Source organism: Hermetia illucens, chromosome 5, assembly GCF_905115235.1.
Source record: "Hermetia illucens chromosome 5, iHerIll2.2.curated.20191125, whole genome shotgun sequence".
NCBI classification, from domain to species: Eukaryota; Metazoa; Arthropoda; class Insecta; order Diptera; family Stratiomyidae; genus Hermetia; species Hermetia illucens.
The window spans coordinates 43,158,553-43,175,246 of record NC_051853.1 but is presented as its reverse complement, the minus strand read 5'-3'; the positions used below and the strand labels follow the sequence as shown (position 1 = coordinate 43,175,246).

General features: G+C 42.1%; 1 protein-coding gene across 2 annotated transcripts in view; it reads right to left on the bottom strand.

Moving 5' to 3' along the window:
• Window positions 1-495: 495 nt before the first annotated feature.
• The window catches only part of LOC119657285 (mitogen-activated protein kinase kinase kinase 4), a 50,093-nt gene continuing 33,894 nt past the window's right edge, over window positions 496-16,694 (bottom strand). For both annotated transcript variants that reach the window (XM_038064130.1, XM_038064131.1), the window contains exons 6-15: window positions 16,361-16,628; window positions 15,880-16,101; window positions 15,124-15,817; window positions 7,903-8,048; window positions 6,621-7,842; window positions 6,367-6,558; window positions 6,011-6,299; window positions 1,468-1,574; window positions 1,221-1,400; window positions 496-1,061 (exon numbers count right to left, since the gene is read on the bottom strand). In XM_038064130.1, coding sequence (XP_037920058.1) covers window positions 981-1,061; window positions 1,221-1,400; window positions 1,468-1,574; window positions 6,011-6,299; window positions 6,367-6,558; window positions 6,621-7,842; window positions 7,903-8,048; window positions 15,124-15,817; window positions 15,880-16,101; window positions 16,361-16,628 — 3,401 coding nt within the window. In that variant the 3' untranslated portion in view covers window positions 496-980. The remainder of the gene's footprint in view (window positions 1,062-1,220; window positions 1,401-1,467; window positions 1,575-6,010; window positions 6,300-6,366; window positions 6,559-6,620; window positions 7,843-7,902; window positions 8,049-15,123; window positions 15,818-15,879; window positions 16,102-16,360; window positions 16,629-16,694) is intronic.

The following is a 16,694-nucleotide window of genomic DNA, read 5'->3' as shown; positions in this document are numbered from 1 at the left end:
AGAATTACTTTTGTATCGCTGGATATTATGCGATTCAGAATCTTTCCACTTCTTCAGCTATGCATCATTGTGAACGAGGAACTTACCATTAGCGTCCGTTTGGTGATGGGGTCTATGATAGCGAAATAGTTGCGGTATGGAAAGGCTTATGCTTCTTTTGTTACGGCGTACGCTACGCTCTACTTCAGGTACTTTCGCAAGGCAACAGAGCCCCTATGCAATGCGCTCAGATTTTCTCAACATCCTTTTGATAGATTTGACTAGGGAACTTTTTAGACTGCAGTCCGCCTTTCGAATTCCAATGATTACTGTATCATGTAGCCTCACGTGCACCCTTCCCAGTTCCAATGACTTTCTTATTACGCAGAAGCTATTTCACCAGTTCAATCCTTCGTTTGTTTATTTTACCGTGATTAGGTTCATAAAAATGTACACCCGCTTCCAATGCAAATAAAAAATGCTGAAAATCTTGAAGCTGAAGAACAACTACACATCTAAATAGTAAGCAGTTTCTTATTCGTTTAACTTCCTTGTAAAACAGATAACATCTGTATATTTAGAACTTATGCATTTAAAAACTATTACAAATATATCTCAACTAGCCATCGTCATTATACAATAAGTACACGCGGTACATAACTTCAAATGCAACATTTTCATCACCAATGTACATTACATCTAGGCATGTGCAATATTTAAGGTACATAACAAGCAACAATACACTTTATTTGTCTCAGGGAAGATTGTTCCAATCTCGAAATCTGTTTCAGTTATTTAATATATTCTAGGCCCGATTGGAATTAAGTATGGTGGCAATATAAAATCAAAAGGTCCCAATTGTATTTGATTCGCCTTACGAGTTCGTGGAACTTCCACGTTACAAATTATACCTGAGGTCAATAATTAAAACAAAATCAATAGAATCACAATAGATTCACTTCACTTTAAGTTAAGTCATTTTTAATGGAGCTGCCTTAGTTTTAAGTTTTATTCCCTCGTCGGAAGGATCGTCGTATATGGGGTTCTGTAACGGTCAGTTTTGTGTCTTCATCTAGTTCAACCTGGATAAGATAATAAAAAATACATTAAATATATTAACTGAAATATAAGAAATGCGTTGTCATAATCTGAGCGTAAAACTAATCATTGAAAACTACAAAGCCCTATACAGCATGGAATTCATCCCAAAAATTTACTCCCCAAAAAGAAGACACACTTACTTTGCAGAAATTATGTTGCAACAGCTCAGAAGCTGTCATCCTTTTCTTTGGATCATGTTGGAGACAATTCTCTAAGAATTCACAGCCTTCTTGTGAGAGACTGCTTGGAATTTCAGGTGTTTCGCCCATTCCGACTTTGAACATGATTTGGAAATTCGAATCGAATTGATACCAGGGTCTCTGCAATTAGAAGGAATTGGTTCCAATGAGCATTGAAAAATTGTAAGAGTTGGGCCAAAAGACTTACCTTGCCTGATACCATTTCAATTACAACACACCCAACCGACCAAATGTCCGCTGCGCGTCCGTGTCCGTCGGTGTTTGTTTTCGTGAAGACTTCTGGCGCCATATAAGCTGAAAATAAAAAAGTTAGATTTGTTGAAGTTATTGGAAACAGACTTTATAAATATCGTCATCACTGTTGAAAACTATCAAATGTGAAAAGTGCATTTAATGTTCAGAACTTATTATGATTTTATTTGAAATAACATGTGACCCTGCTGATTACTAAATTCCTAGCACTTTGTTTCAAAAAACTGCCCCGATGTTGATTAGAAATTTACATCATCATCAACGGCGCAACAACCGGTATCCGGTCTAAATTTCGAATGTTGTTAACCCTGCTGCGCCACATCACTCCACCCCCAGATGAAACCTAGGGGTTTCGGCGACTAAACCCGGAACTGCGTTCCCCATCATTCGCCGAAGCGAACGCGACGTTGGTTTGGGGCGCAAACGGGCTTCAGCCTGGATAAGGAGACAGCTTTTTTATGTCCCCCGATCCTGAGCTGGAAGAAATGCTCTCCCCGCTCGAGAATACAGTACGAGCCTTCGTATGGAGACTGCAGCGGCTTCCGGACAGCATCCGTCCTGACCAGGAACCGTGCGTACACGTGTCCAGCTCCTTGGGAGCGCAGGCAGGTACGGATGTGTGTCGGGTGGGAGGTGTAGTTTTAATGCGGTGGAGATTGTCTTTCAGCACGCGCCGCAATCCTGAGTCTGTGAGACCCGATCTCTTGTCGAAGACCACATCACTTGGTAGCCTTGGATTCTCCCCGTATACCAGCTCCGCGGGGCTGGCAGCAAATTCCTCTCGGCGGGTTGTTCGAAGGCCAAGTAGGACGAGAGGAAAGACCTGAGTCCAGGACGGATCGTCGCGAGCCATAACGGCGGCTTTCAGCGTCCGGTACCAACGCTCTAGCATCCCATTGGATTGCGGGTGATAAGCCGTAGTTTGCTGGCGTTTGAATCCCAGGAGTTTACCTAACTCCGAGAAAAAGGGTGGACTCAAATTGCATTCCCGATCACTGCAGGGACACCAAAGTAAGGGATCGACAGATCGCCAGAGGGCTTCGGTACAAGATTGCGCCGTAATGTCCTTCAGAGTGATTGCCTCAGGCCACCGCGTAAACCTGTCGATGATTGTGAAGCAATACTTGAAACCGTGCGAGTCTCGCAAAGGGCCTACGATGTCGAGCTGTATGGTGTAGAACCGCTTGGTAGTGCGGGGAAATGAGCCCACTATTTTTCTTAAATGCCTGGTGACCTTACACTTCCGGCATGCGATGCACTCTCTGGCCCAGGAGCTGATGTCCTCATTCATGGAGGACCAGAAGTGTTTTTCGGTGACTAGCCGATTTGTCGTCCTGATGCCTGGATGCACTAAGTCGCGAACTGCGTGGAACACTTCTTCGCGAAAGGTGGCCAGAATGTATGGTCGGGGTCCCTTTTCCGAGTACTCGCAGCAGAGAGAGAGGTTCGGGCTGAAGATGGGAGTTAGGTTTGGGGTTGGATTTGAGGCTCTGAAGTACTGCGTCATCTTCCTGTGCCTTGGCGATAGCCGTGAAGTCAAATGAGGCAGGGATGTTAACCTCGAAGACACGTGACAAAGCGTCAGCAACTACGTTGTCCCTGCCGGACACGTGATGTATGTCGGACGTGAACTGGTTTATAAAGCTCAGGTGTCGAAACTGACGAGGGGACGCTTTGTCGGGCTTCTGTTTCAAAGCATATGTGAGAACCTTATGGTCCGTGAACACTTAATGCTCAAGTACGCGGCGAGCAGTTCTTGATCGTAGGTGCTATAGTTGCATTGAGCAGGGTTTAACTGTCTGGAGAAGAAGCTCAACGGTTGCCAGACTTGATTCACGTTTTGGTGAAGAGCAGCAACTACTGCGATGTCAGAAGCATCATTAAAAACGACTAGGAGTGCATCTTGTCGAGGAAAATGGCAAGAGTGTAGCATCAGCCAGTTGTCGGGATTTACCAAACGTACGGACAGCCTCTTCAGACCACACAATCACTCCTGTATACTTTGTTTTTGGGCCAGACAAATACTCATTCAAAACGGGCAGCCTTGGGCAGGAAACAACAATAGAAGTTTAGCATGCCCAAGAACCTCCGCAAATCCTTCACTGTTTTCGGACGCGGGAAGCTTGTGATTGCTTGCACCTTGTCTGGGTCGGGGCTGTTCTCTGTCAGGAGAAATGAAGTGGCCGAGGAATTTCACCTGTGTCTGGAGAAACTTACATTTACATTTTACGTTTAGGAGACGTTGAAAAATGCACTCGAGATGGGGTAAGTGCTCAGACTCTGAGGAAGAAGCGACCAAAACATCATCCAAATACACGAACCAGAAGTCAGCCTAGACAATCTTATTAATTTCGTTGGGATACCGAATCCTACCATGGCCGTGTACAGTTTTACCCTGGCGATGCTATCATACGCGGCCTTAGAGTCAATGCAAACTAATGTTCATATTCCGGCAGTTTTTCCATCGATTGCCGCAGACAGAAAATTTGATCAGTTGCTGATTTGCCTTTGAGCGTATGGGGCTATCCGGCCTAGCAAGATACCGGAGAATATCTTATAGATGGTACTCAGCAACGTGATACCTCTATAATTGCTGCACTGTGTGATAATCTCCCTTTTTATGTATGAGACAGATAATGCCTCGTTGCCAATCGTCAGGCATTGATTCGCTGTCCCATACCTTGAGCACAAGTGGATGAACCACTTGGTGTAACTGGTCGCCTCAATATTTAACCAATTTGGCTGTAATTCCATCGGCTCCTGGCGACTTATGATTTTTAAGCCGATGAATTGCACGGACTGTTTCTCCTATATTTCCTTCGTTGGCCAGAATGATATCCAATTGCGCGAAAGCGTCTAATACACTGCGGCCCCTTGTATTTGTTTCCCTGCTACCCGACTCACGAGCACAAGCATTGAAGTCACCAGCAATCACCCTTGGACTACGATCCCTTGCGTCGAAAAAAAGACTGTCAAACATTTACTCAAATTCAGGTAGTGTCAGGCTTGGTGGGGCGTAACAGCTGTACACATATACCCCGTTTATTTTATTTGAATAAACCTCATTTTTTCATTGAAGTCAGAGCATTCCTAAATTCCGGACATTTACCACTTCCGGCAATATGCCGGTAATCCCGTCCCTCACTTCCTTCGCACAATAAGCATTTGGGGCCCCTATTGCACACTTTGGCAATATGGTCTTTCTCCCCACACCTACTGCATCGATCGGACCGATCAATGCCGCTGGTTCATGCTTTCGCGCGGTACTGAAAAAGAATAGATATAACACATAATGACTGAGACTTAAAAGCGAAAAGACTGTTTCTAGCCAAATTCAAACTAAAATAAACCAATCTAGGAAGTCAACAGTGTGGTCCTACAAGTTCCTATTGGAATTTTATGATTTGGTCAATTAAAACCTCTACATGAACTCTTCAAGGCTATAACCAGAATTTCCAGTTTACTTACGCGATTGTTCCATATGGAAAAAGGACGATGTTCGGCGAATTGTACCAATTACTGCTCAATCGGGCAGATCCTTTCAGTAACCTGTTAACAAATCGACCCCGGCGCCAACACTATCAAGGCAAATTTATAAAAAAAAATGCATGCGGAGATATCACTACATTACATTTCTCGACTTGATCTTGAAGAGTATGATCAAATGAGTCGATTTCTCCGAGTCGCATTAACAAATAGGTGCATATATGCAGGAAAACTTTATCTGAAATAAACTTTGTAAGCACTTAATGCCTAAGAAACTCAGCGTTGGATCCAGCTGCTGTACGGCATTCCAAAGTCGAAGTCCGACGTGCTGACGAAATATCCAAGCCGGTCCACATCTTTACACATTGCTACCCATATATACATCTTTCTGATCTCCAAAGAAAACCAAACTTCTGCAACTCATCTCAACTCGACTGCCTCGTGCATACAGCTAGCAGAGAAACCCCGTTGAGCAGATGAAAACGATACAATCATTGAAAATTTTTGGAAAAGCGACGCTTAAAGCTATAGTTTGAACTAATCAATCGCTTCCTGCACCGAATTTGCACATTGGAAAGTAAGGAAAAATACGAACAGAAGAACCAATGGGGACGACAGGATCAGATTGTACAAAATATCTACCGCGGATCAACAGAAGAGCACTTGGCCACTACGGAATCTTTAAATCGCTACAACAGATTCAAAGAATGATATGAAGGTGAACACAATTTCCTAGTGAACTCAAAATGTTCACACGAATTAATTTTAATTATTAATCCCCAATAGAATTAATATCAACCCGAAGTTCCGAATCAACCAAAGGAAAACCTTTCCCGTCAAATAACAGAATAAATTATGGATTGGCTAAATATTGACTAAATATTGGCACATTAAATATCATAGAACATATTCTTGTCTGCTAGATAACTGACCCAGTAGGTCAGTAGGCTTGTATCTCTTAAAAACAAAACAAAAATTGAATTCACACATACCTTGGGTCCCGACATATCCTTGTAACTCCCCAGGTACTGTCGTATGAGCTTGAATTTTAACAGCCGACCCAAAATCTCCTAATTTCAAACTGTTTCCACCATCAACCAAGAAGATATTCGCAGTTTTAATATCACGATGCACAATTCCGTGTTTGTGAAGTTCTTCCACACCAGACAATAATTGTGCGGTGAAACGTCGGGCAAGCCCTTCATGCAAGCCGCCTGATAATTCCACTAAGGATTCAAGTGTACCTTCTGAGCATAGTTCCATGAATATGAGCAGTTCTTCCTGTGTAGAATAAAAATGAAAAATAAAATAAGCATAGGATATTTCAGGATGCTCCTTTTGAACATACCCTGTGTATTTCGATTCCATAGTATTTAACCAGATGCTTGTGGTTAATTCCTTCCAGAATCTTCAATTCTTCTGCAACTTTCTTGATTGCACGTGTTTCACCTGGTTGAATAGTTATTTCCTTCATAGCCATCAACTCGCCTGTAGAGTTGTTAACTGCAGTGTATACTTTGCCGAAACGACCTTGTCCAATCTGTAAAAATACAGTTTCAACAAAAAACCCTGAAAACACATTTCCGGTTAAAGATTACATACCTTGATGCCGCGATGCCATCTGAAATTTACGCTTCTCGCTCGTATCTGAATCTTATCAGTTGTATTTAATGTTTTCACTTGACCGATAAGATTTCTTTCACGCAACTTATTCTCTAATTCCATGTCTAACCGATTAACAGCATCTCGAACACGTATTTGTCGCAAGGCCGGGCTGTAAGTTGTAGTCATCGTAGGAACTACAAGCGTAATTGATTGGAAATCCTTATTCTGTGCAAGATCTGGTGTATCAATTGAACTATTTGTAGATAACACTTCACTATGGTCCTCTTTCAAGCTGAATTGTGGTTGAAGGAACTTTTGCTGGGATGGATTCATAATCACTCCGGCAGACATTGGAGTTCTTGTTGGTGTTCTCGAGCGGCTTGTCGCAGGAGATGAAGTCTTACGAGTTCGCGGCGAGGCCTTCTTTTTCGTTTTCTCTGGTTCGGAGATTATGCCGATTACATGAGATATGCATCCATCCATTTTCGTTTTGAGGTCCTCGAACTGTTTATCGTCCAAATGACGGGTGTTCAGCGGATCACATGCTAAAATCAAGAACTCAAGCCCTTGAGTAGCCCAACGTGGGCGGACCCCTCGACCACGTTCACAACGTTCCGTTACGAATTTCATCCACATTTTTGCAAACTCTATAATTCCTAGTGACAGCTCTAAGGTGCAACCGTCACAACTATTACACGACATCGGTTTCTGCTCAAACAACCGAATCACGTCTTTATTATACTCAAAGCCAAATTTGTAGCCTTGGTGCAGGATCTCACGAGAACGTGAAAGCACTGCTAACCTGTCTTGTTCGTCTAACTCTAACATATTTTTAATATTACACCTCTCTTCGATACGTAAAATAATTTTTATAAGTTTATCTCTAACATCCAACACATCTCGTTTAAGTAATGTAAAAGCCTCTTTCAGTGCCGGGCACTCGAAATCGTTCGGATCTTTTCGATTCAGATACTCATCGTAATGCTCGCGGTGGAAATCTGATTGTTCTGTGTCTCGCGAAAATGTTTTTGCGAAAAATAAAACTTTCACAGCTCGTTCTCGTTCTGTGGTGAATAATGATTGTGTCTCTCGACAAATTGTTAGAAGCTGCCATTTGAGGGCGTCTTCATGTGTTGTTTCATCGATTTTTCCATCAAGCTCACTGGCACGTTTGACCAGACGATCACCAATGCCTCGCAAGAGATTACGAATAATAAGGCTGGAGATGATTTCGGCGTTATGCAGATTAGTTAACTCTAATGGTGAATTCGTTACTTACCAAAACTTTTTCGCAGCCAACTGATGCATTCCTGGAATCATTGGGCTTACGAGCTTTGTGAACATCCATTCTTTTTCCAGGGCTGATTTCTTGTGACCTTCAGGGGCTGCGACGAGTACCCATTGATCGACATAGTCTAGATAGAGCTGAAGACAAATTGCAATATTGAAAACTTTTTGTGGTTTTTTACTGTTGTAGTTATTCAAAGTGTGTAAGGTGATCGATAACTGAAGAGTCGATTTAACGATGTAGTAAATATTTTTGGCAAATTTGCAATTTTAATATCGATTTGCATACGTTGATGGCAACAACTTTACATCTAAATTAGCGGAAGTTGGCACAATTAAAGAAGTCCAAATAAATGTAATAAAAAGTCGACAATGATTAAAAAGTTTCCGGAATTACTAACGTGCAACACTCCTACTCCCGCCTTGTATTTCTGTTTTTGTTTTTTGTTAGTGGATAATGTTGCTGACATACCCTCCAAATTGAAGAATCAAAGTTCAGTGATGTCGTGTTTAGTACATGTGTATGTCTTCGATTTTTTACAATTATAAAACTGAAATTTAATTTGGAACGAACGCTCCACAACTAATTTCGCGGCCCATAGAAATGTTATAAAAGTATTCCTGAAACGACACTCAAAGGAAAACGGTCGTTTATCAGTGGCATAGGTCAGGAGATGTCGTGCGTTCGTCGACAATAATGACGATGATCCACATTAAAAAGCAACGGGAGCATCGATGAAGGGAAGTAGATGTTGGTCAACAACCGCAAATTAAGTATCAAAAAGGATAGCAGAAGGGTTATGAATCCTTTCAAAATATTTGACTTAATCATTTATGTTTCCGCCGATTTGCAAGAAAATTGACATCAAAAGACCTGATTTCATGAAAAAAATTGATGTCGCAAAACTAAATCTAACTCGACATTCATCAAACTAATGATTACTGCTGTGGAACATAGCGTACAGGGATATACTTAATCTTCATCATCATCACCGCACAACAACCGGTATCCGGTCTAAGGTTGCCTTAATAAGGAACGGTCATGGTATCGCTCATAGATTTCGCCGTTATATAGGCTAGGAAAGTCCATTCCCTGGCAGGGAACCAAATATTCTTCAGAAGGTTCTGGTCTCGAACGCTACTAAAAGTTCGCATCTTTTTTTTTGCTAAGAACCCAGGTCTCGTTTAACCATTGGCATTTGACGGTTTTACCTCTTTGGTTTTTGGCGCTCATATTGCCACCACATATTTCGTCTTGCCTTCATTAATGTGATGCCCAAGATTTCTCGCCGCCTGGTCGATTTGGATGAAGGCAGTTCGTAGATCTCTGACTGTTCTTCCCATGATGTCGATATCGTCAGCATAGGCCAGTAGTTGACGTGGTGATGCCTCTCGCATTTAATCTCAGTGTGATGGATCACTTTTGCCGGGCCCAGTTAAAAAAGAACCACGAGACTTTATCTATTGCACACATTGGTCAGGGTCACCTTAGTCTTATCAATTTAGTCGGGATACCGAACTCTCTCATGGGCGTGTACATCTTTCAGTTCCGAAAAAATCCACGACATAGCGATAGTTGAAATAGCAAAGCACCTAGAAGATGCTGAATTATATTGATGCGAACCAATCAGTGCTGTTAAGGCTCTGAATTGACACTTGCAGAAGTGGTTCTCATCATCACACACTATAAGAATAAAATCATCATATAACTTCCAAAATGGCCAACAAATACGTGGGCGCAAAACGCAATTTTAATCAACACGTAGAGTATGTTTGCGACAAAATCCGATGATTATGACTCTGATAAGGATAATTCCGAACGTAGGAGGCTATTTGCATAGATACTGCAGGCTGTTTGCCGCCAAAGTGATGAGTACCAGGTTGCTCTATGCAGCCCCATTTTTTGGAAAGGTACATCAGGTGTATGAAATGACTGCGGTCTAGAAAAGAATGGCCTTCAAAGTGTCAAGTGGCAAGCGTCATTTAGTATTGGTAACGCTCAGGAAGGGGTCAACATTGAACACAATTAGATAACTCAGTTTCTCGCAGGTCATGAATGATATCGCCATATACAAACTGCGATAGAATCTTAGAGGGCACAAGAAATGTGTTTTTCCAATGTCCGATCCAGGAACGAGAGGAAAAAAACTATAGGTGAGTTGTATAGCCGGGAAATGGGCGTGCAGACACACAGTGAACCTAAAGAAGGCAGCAAAGTGAAATCGACAAAAAAAATCGTATCTTCATCCCCTATTAAATGGCACAAACAATATCAAGCTCTTTTGAGAAAGGAGGAGGAAAAAGTCTCTATAGTCTGTATGGCGGTGCAACACCTACATTGGTAGAACACATGACATTTGCCTTGAGTGTGATAGTTGGATAGGTATTTACGTATTTCCTATTGTCGCAAGGATACTAATAGCTAAAATCATCCTGGAGGCTATCAATTCTCGATCAACAGAGAAGAAACGGATTTCCGCTCTGGATCAATGTTGCAACAAACTATGTCCGGTCTAGGCCTGCAACAGTAAGGAGCTCCAGGCATCCACTAATTCGATATCTCGAGTAGTTGTCTGGCGGCATGGCCTATGTAATCGCTCCACCTCAGGCAGGTCAACCATGTCTTATTTTTTACTATAGATATTGCTATTATACATTTTCCAGACTGGATTATCCTCACTAATATGGATTAAGTTAGCCAGTTGAGACGGACTTTATCCACAATCACACAGATGTGATATCGCTAATAAATTTCATCGTTACATAGGTTACGGAATCGTACATTCTCCTGAATATATGGTTGCCATTCACCCCTTAATGGTCATAGCGCGCCAACCGCATCTAAGTGCCATCGTATACAGTTGGCTGAAATGCGTTTTAATTCCCTCCAGGAGTTACGTAGCCTCTTAAATGGCATAACCAGCAATTGAATTGTCGTCCTTCGCTAATATGTGTCCACGTCGCAGACAAGTATTGACGAATTCTTGGAACTTTTGAGTAACGGTGGGGCGACACAGAAAGAACATTAGCACAGAACAGTCTCAAATGATCTCATTGTTGGGATCAATGCATTTTTAACCAAGGCAACGAAGCTGGATCTAGCGCTGTTAATGCGTCAAACGGCATCCAGTTCGGTGCCCCCTTCGGCGGAAATGACAAATTAGTCAATCTCCTGAATGTCCTGTCCATTAATATAAGGAAGAGTGCGATGACCCGCCCGCCCGTCGCTTTAATCAGAGTCTGCTCGCCTGTCTCTCCAAATCCACAGCCATTACTTGATACAGAGCAAATACACCCCATCAGCGTAGTCGAGCAATTTGAGGAACAGTGTCATAGTTCATTCAAACTCTCTATGTGCTTCAGTCAAGGCAGCCGCCAGAGATCTGTAGAATGTTAATGAGGTGAAAGCATGAAAATCCAGAGCGGAAACCAGCCTGCTCTTGTCGATCAACCTTTCGAGGAATCCCTTGATGCGAGGATAATTTTAGCTATAATCTTTGCAACGGCTGCGAGCATGCAGATATCCCTCTATATGCCACACTCAACAAGTTGCCCTTTTTCGGAATCTTCCACTCTCTGAGGAATATCTTGGATTATAAGCATGTGTATATAAAAGGAAGCAGCAGATCTGAATAACTCTGCGGAGATGGCCGAGATAATTTTTATTCTATTTGGAGGAGCAGTCCATATCTGCATGTTACGGTGACCAGCCATTTCATTCACAAAAGGCGGAACTTTTCCGAATAACATACGGGTAAGAACGGTGGTGAAGTGTTCCTTCCACCCCTTCAGCTACTTATCATCCTGTACTAGGAGTCGATCAGTCAGATGGAGTCAGATCTTATAATGCCCCTTCATTACGTAATGACCTGTATAGCACCTGAGAGAATAGTGTTTTTAATAGCAGCCCAATGGTTATCAATGTTCTCAGGCAGGTTATTTATATTATTATTTATTTGCCGTCTGATCAGCGAAATAACTTTCCCGCTGCCGAGCGACAGCTGGTCACATAAGCGGTCGATGTTAAAGTTGAGGAGTCCGGGCTCTCCAACCCTTCAAGAAGCGTCGGATACAACACACAAGCGAAACCAAGCGGCCAAGAGATTATGACGCATACTCAGAAGACAACTTCTAAATCTACTAATAATCGTTGGCGCCACAATCCATATTGGATCAGGGCTTTAAAGTATGTTAGAGCACCGTAACGGTACACTACAGGAGGTATTGTAATCAAAATTGCGGTCGCACGAGATTATACTGTGAGATTATACAGCGGAGTCGGCTGGTATCCGACGTACAGTCACGATAACAAATCCCTCCGCCACCAGTGAGGTTTAAACCGTGACCTTCCGCTACAACAGCCCAGCAATCTAACCACTTGAAACATTCGGACACCCCCTAAAACTACTGCTGATCACAAATTAATCAATCTAAATCCGGCATCGGTCAATCGAGACCCACTTGACCTTATAATAAGCTCTGTGCTCGACCAATATTCCACTAACTACGAGGTGATGAAAGCTGCAGAAATCCACAAACCTAACACAATTATCGTTACGATCGCCAAGACCGGATTTCCTTGTCACATGTCGAAGCAAGGTGTTGCCAGAGCCCAGCTTGGCATTCAGACCAGCCGTCACGATCATAATGTCATCATTTTCGATGGCCAAGGGTGGTAGCCTAGGCGTTGTTGATGTTTCGGTAGTAGTGAAGTTCCCTTTTAGTCGTCTTTTACCGCAAGCAGGGAATGCTTTGAATATATTCTTAAACCCCAACACACAGAGCAGGAAGGTCACAAAACACGTATTTGTCACTGCCCGCGTCACGGATAAGAGGAAAATGTTGTGCGACAGACAGTGAACTCGACGGGAAAACAGACAATAAACCATTTTTTACAAATTAAAGTTTTTTGTAGTTTTGTGTTGAACAATGTGCGGTGTTCAGATCGTCGCTACATCTGCTCCACACTGACTGCGAGAAAGTTTTCCATTTGGAGTGGTTTATACGCAAAAAGAGCATTGAGAAAAAAACTAATAGCTTTTAACAGAACAACTTTTGTCGACGCAAAATCTGTCCAGATCACGCGTTACATTGAAGTAAAACCTTGGGAGGAACTTGAAGCACGTCCGCCTGGTCTACATTCTATTACCGATATTTCTTCTCCTCGTTATCAGTAACATCCTTCCAATAATGCTTGTTAAGCTCACAATTAATGCAGCATGTAAGTCCCGCAATACTACTGTTAAACCTCTATGCAAACCTCAAACCATGTTTTGGTAACACAGTTATTCTATTAAAAAAACCATTAACACGCGTTGATTTACGTGGATGACAACCAAAGCCCTAAGCAGACAGGAAATCCTGACGAAATCCATAGATTAGAAACTGCTAGCTTTCTTCATTGTCCTCTCGGTAATCCCGTTTAGAGCCGCAATCCAAACTTAAAATGTGCGTTCCATTAGTTCGTCATAATTAGTTTTTCTTACCGACAAGAAGATAGCCCTGTATGTAATCGTCTTCACGAATGACAACCGACAAACAGATCCAGTCTGATCAAAAGGAGCTCCCGGCATCCCAGCCATCGCCAACCACCGCCAAAATCCGGAGTAGATCGTTACCTGGGTTGAAATTCGTGCCAGCGTTAAGACTCAAAGAATCAAGATCAGCCAGGAAGTACACCGTCGTAACATTCCCCAAGTCATCGCATTCCCGTTGGCCCAGTATTTAGATGATGCGGATTGAACTTTTTAGCAGAACTCTACACCGGTCCACAAAACAAAGATGACTCCCGACTGGTGCAAAGTTCGCTTTCAGAATTCCATCACATCTGTAGAATTCCATCACATCTGTAGACCTCCTGAATTTCAGCCCGATTGACTACAACTTCTGATTGATTTTAGAGTACCCCACTAAAATGTGTAGTTGATGTATCGTCAGTAAGACAGAAGAGCTACGTCAAACATTTTTCAAGAAGTTTGAGGTCCCATAGCGCTAATGAAGAACACTTTTTAACCGGCTTAGTGTGCACTAGTAGTAGTACCAGCAGTGATCGGCGTTATTATTTGTTGCTAGTTTCTTGAATTAAAAAAAAAATATGGCAAAATACTTGGCTGTTTTTCCAATCGCACTAAATACATTTAAATTTTTTGCAACAAAGTACATGAGATTATGAATGAAGATGGCTCGTCCGGTTTCTGGACTGAAAGGAAATCGCACCATTGCTTTTGCGTAGAGCTAAAAAGGAGAATAATTGCAGTTTCGTCCAAAACAGACGCAGCACATCATACGCTGCCTCACCTCCGCTCTTGTATTAATATGGCCGAAAGTGGTTCTCAGGTGTTATTCGTTCCCTTAGATATTCACTCGGTAAATATATCATTGACTAATTACAATACTCTTTTTTGACAAAACGATAAAAAAATTTAAAAACCAAAATAACTCCACTAATTGGTTGGTTGGTGCCTAATAGATTCGCAAACACAACATGGTTGCAAATCATCTCTAAGAATTGAAGAACTCTTAAATCTGCTATCCCCGAAATGCATTAATCAAAAACCCACTCACTATTTTAGTCCATGCAAAGTTAATGGTGGGTCAGGACGACTTCAATTCGTGAACAATATTAGTTTTGCTTCGGCCGGCTTATTCTTTTCTTCTACAGCCTTTGTCTCGTTCGCAAGCGAGGTTGGCTCGTCTTGATCAGTTACTTTATTCGATTCTTTCAAGACCTGATCTGGATGCAGTCGCGGAGCTTTCAAATCACTATCCAGCGTATCAAGCCGCCATTGCTTCAGTCAGCCTTTTGACCGTTTCCCATCGACATCGATGCTCACATCTTTCTTAGCAAGTGAATCCTCATTAACGCGAATTATGATACTATACCATCGAAGACGCCTCTCTCGCAATTTTCCCTGGATTTTCCACCATATCGATCGCGGATTGCTCATTTCTGAAGTATTGTATGAGCTACCCTGCCCTAGGCGAATCGCAAGTCGCCTCTTTTAAAAACAGCTGGGTGTTAGTCAAAAAAGATAGAGGAGAAAGTTTCTCTCCAACGGACTCAGTTGTCCCGTCCTTAAACTTCATGCGTGCGAATACAATTGAACCCTTTTCTGAAGCACAACTCAGATCAATAAATAATTAAACGATACCACAAAACTTTTGCCGAGATTCTATAGATAAATAATGCAAAGCAAACAAACTGTTCACTTACCTCTAAAACTTTCTTCACAGTTGCATCAAATTGATCCAAAATCGCACTATATTTCTCTAATTCAGTCTCATTATCATTCAACGCCGTGGTAATATGTCGATTAAATCGTTCACGGTGCGTCAAAGCCAGCGTCAGTCCCTCTCGCAACTCCTTCATCAACTGCTCCAAACTTAATGGATTCGGCTTGGCCGGTCTCGTTTCCAAACGCATTCGCAAAAATTCATGGATCACTTCCAGAGGAATCACCGACAAAAATATAAAAGTTGGGACATACGATGGAAGTCCAATCGCCTTAGCCTCAGCACTCCAACAGCCATATCGTCTTAATTCCTCGATTTTCTCCTTATCCATATGAGGCTCAATTTGCGGCACATCATCCTCGAGGAAATCAATTTCAGACTCATACTCTTCAGTTCCGGGTCGTTCCAAAGTCACATGTGCTTTGTGAAGGACAGTATTATGCAAACGATGCAGGAATGATAAAGATTTATTTAAGCCTCGCGATTTCAACATATTCTCAATGTATTTCCGATACAGCATAGTTGAATGCTGGACATTATCGTATGTAATATGAGCCAATGGTTGGACGTTAAACATATGAACGTCGTTTATGCATTTTCCGTAGTTTCCTATCGTTGGGCCAATCGATTGATTGTCGTTTGGAAGTAAGTCTTTGGTGGTTGCGGAATTAGAACTGCACGTTGTTTAAAATAAGAGTGAATTAAGCCTAAATATTTAGAAATGTTGATTACTTACTCTGTACTACTAATGCTATCGCTAGGGCTTGAAGAATCTGTGCGACCTTCAACAAGGTTAAATTGCACTTTAGGCACATTATTCGGCTTAGGAGGTGGTTTTGGCTCAGTGAAATTCCCGCTACAAAATGCATCTTCAACTTCGTGTGCCGATGATGATGCGGAACTTTCTGTAGTTGATGCTGATATTGGTGTGGGCCAGTTAAAAGGGTCGCCTTGTAACCTTTAATGAAATAAAAAAAAAATCTCGTACTCGGTCCATTTCATAGAATCCAATGTAACACTACACAATTAGCTGCCAATTATATTTGAACAACCGAAAATACTCAACGTGCCCTTCAGCCCCATTCATTATCGGTCAAATTTACACCTACTATAATTAACTTTGATTGATTCATCATTAACCCAATCACTAGCAAGAAGCGTGACCATTTCAGATCGCGCCATCATACATATAAAATTTACGCATTTAGCAGACTTACCTCGCTAGTAATTTCCCCAATATTATCAGCTTCAGTCGGAGATGTCTGGTTATGTTATACCAAAGGCACATAGCTTTGACTCGGCCCACAAACGCTTCACATTTGTAAACTGGATAGAATGCCGCCATGACCTGTGTCGACGGATACAAAGCTTCCGCTGTTTCTAATCTCGTCAAAAGCTCTTCTACCTCTTTGAGGGCGTGGGATTGTTGTTCATTGCAGTCTTTACAGTACATTGAAAAGCAGCCCTTGCATGTTGATTGGGAAGCTATAAAAATATCAAAAGAACAAAGAGCAATTAGTAAAGTATTTTCATCGCGTTGGTGACTACTTA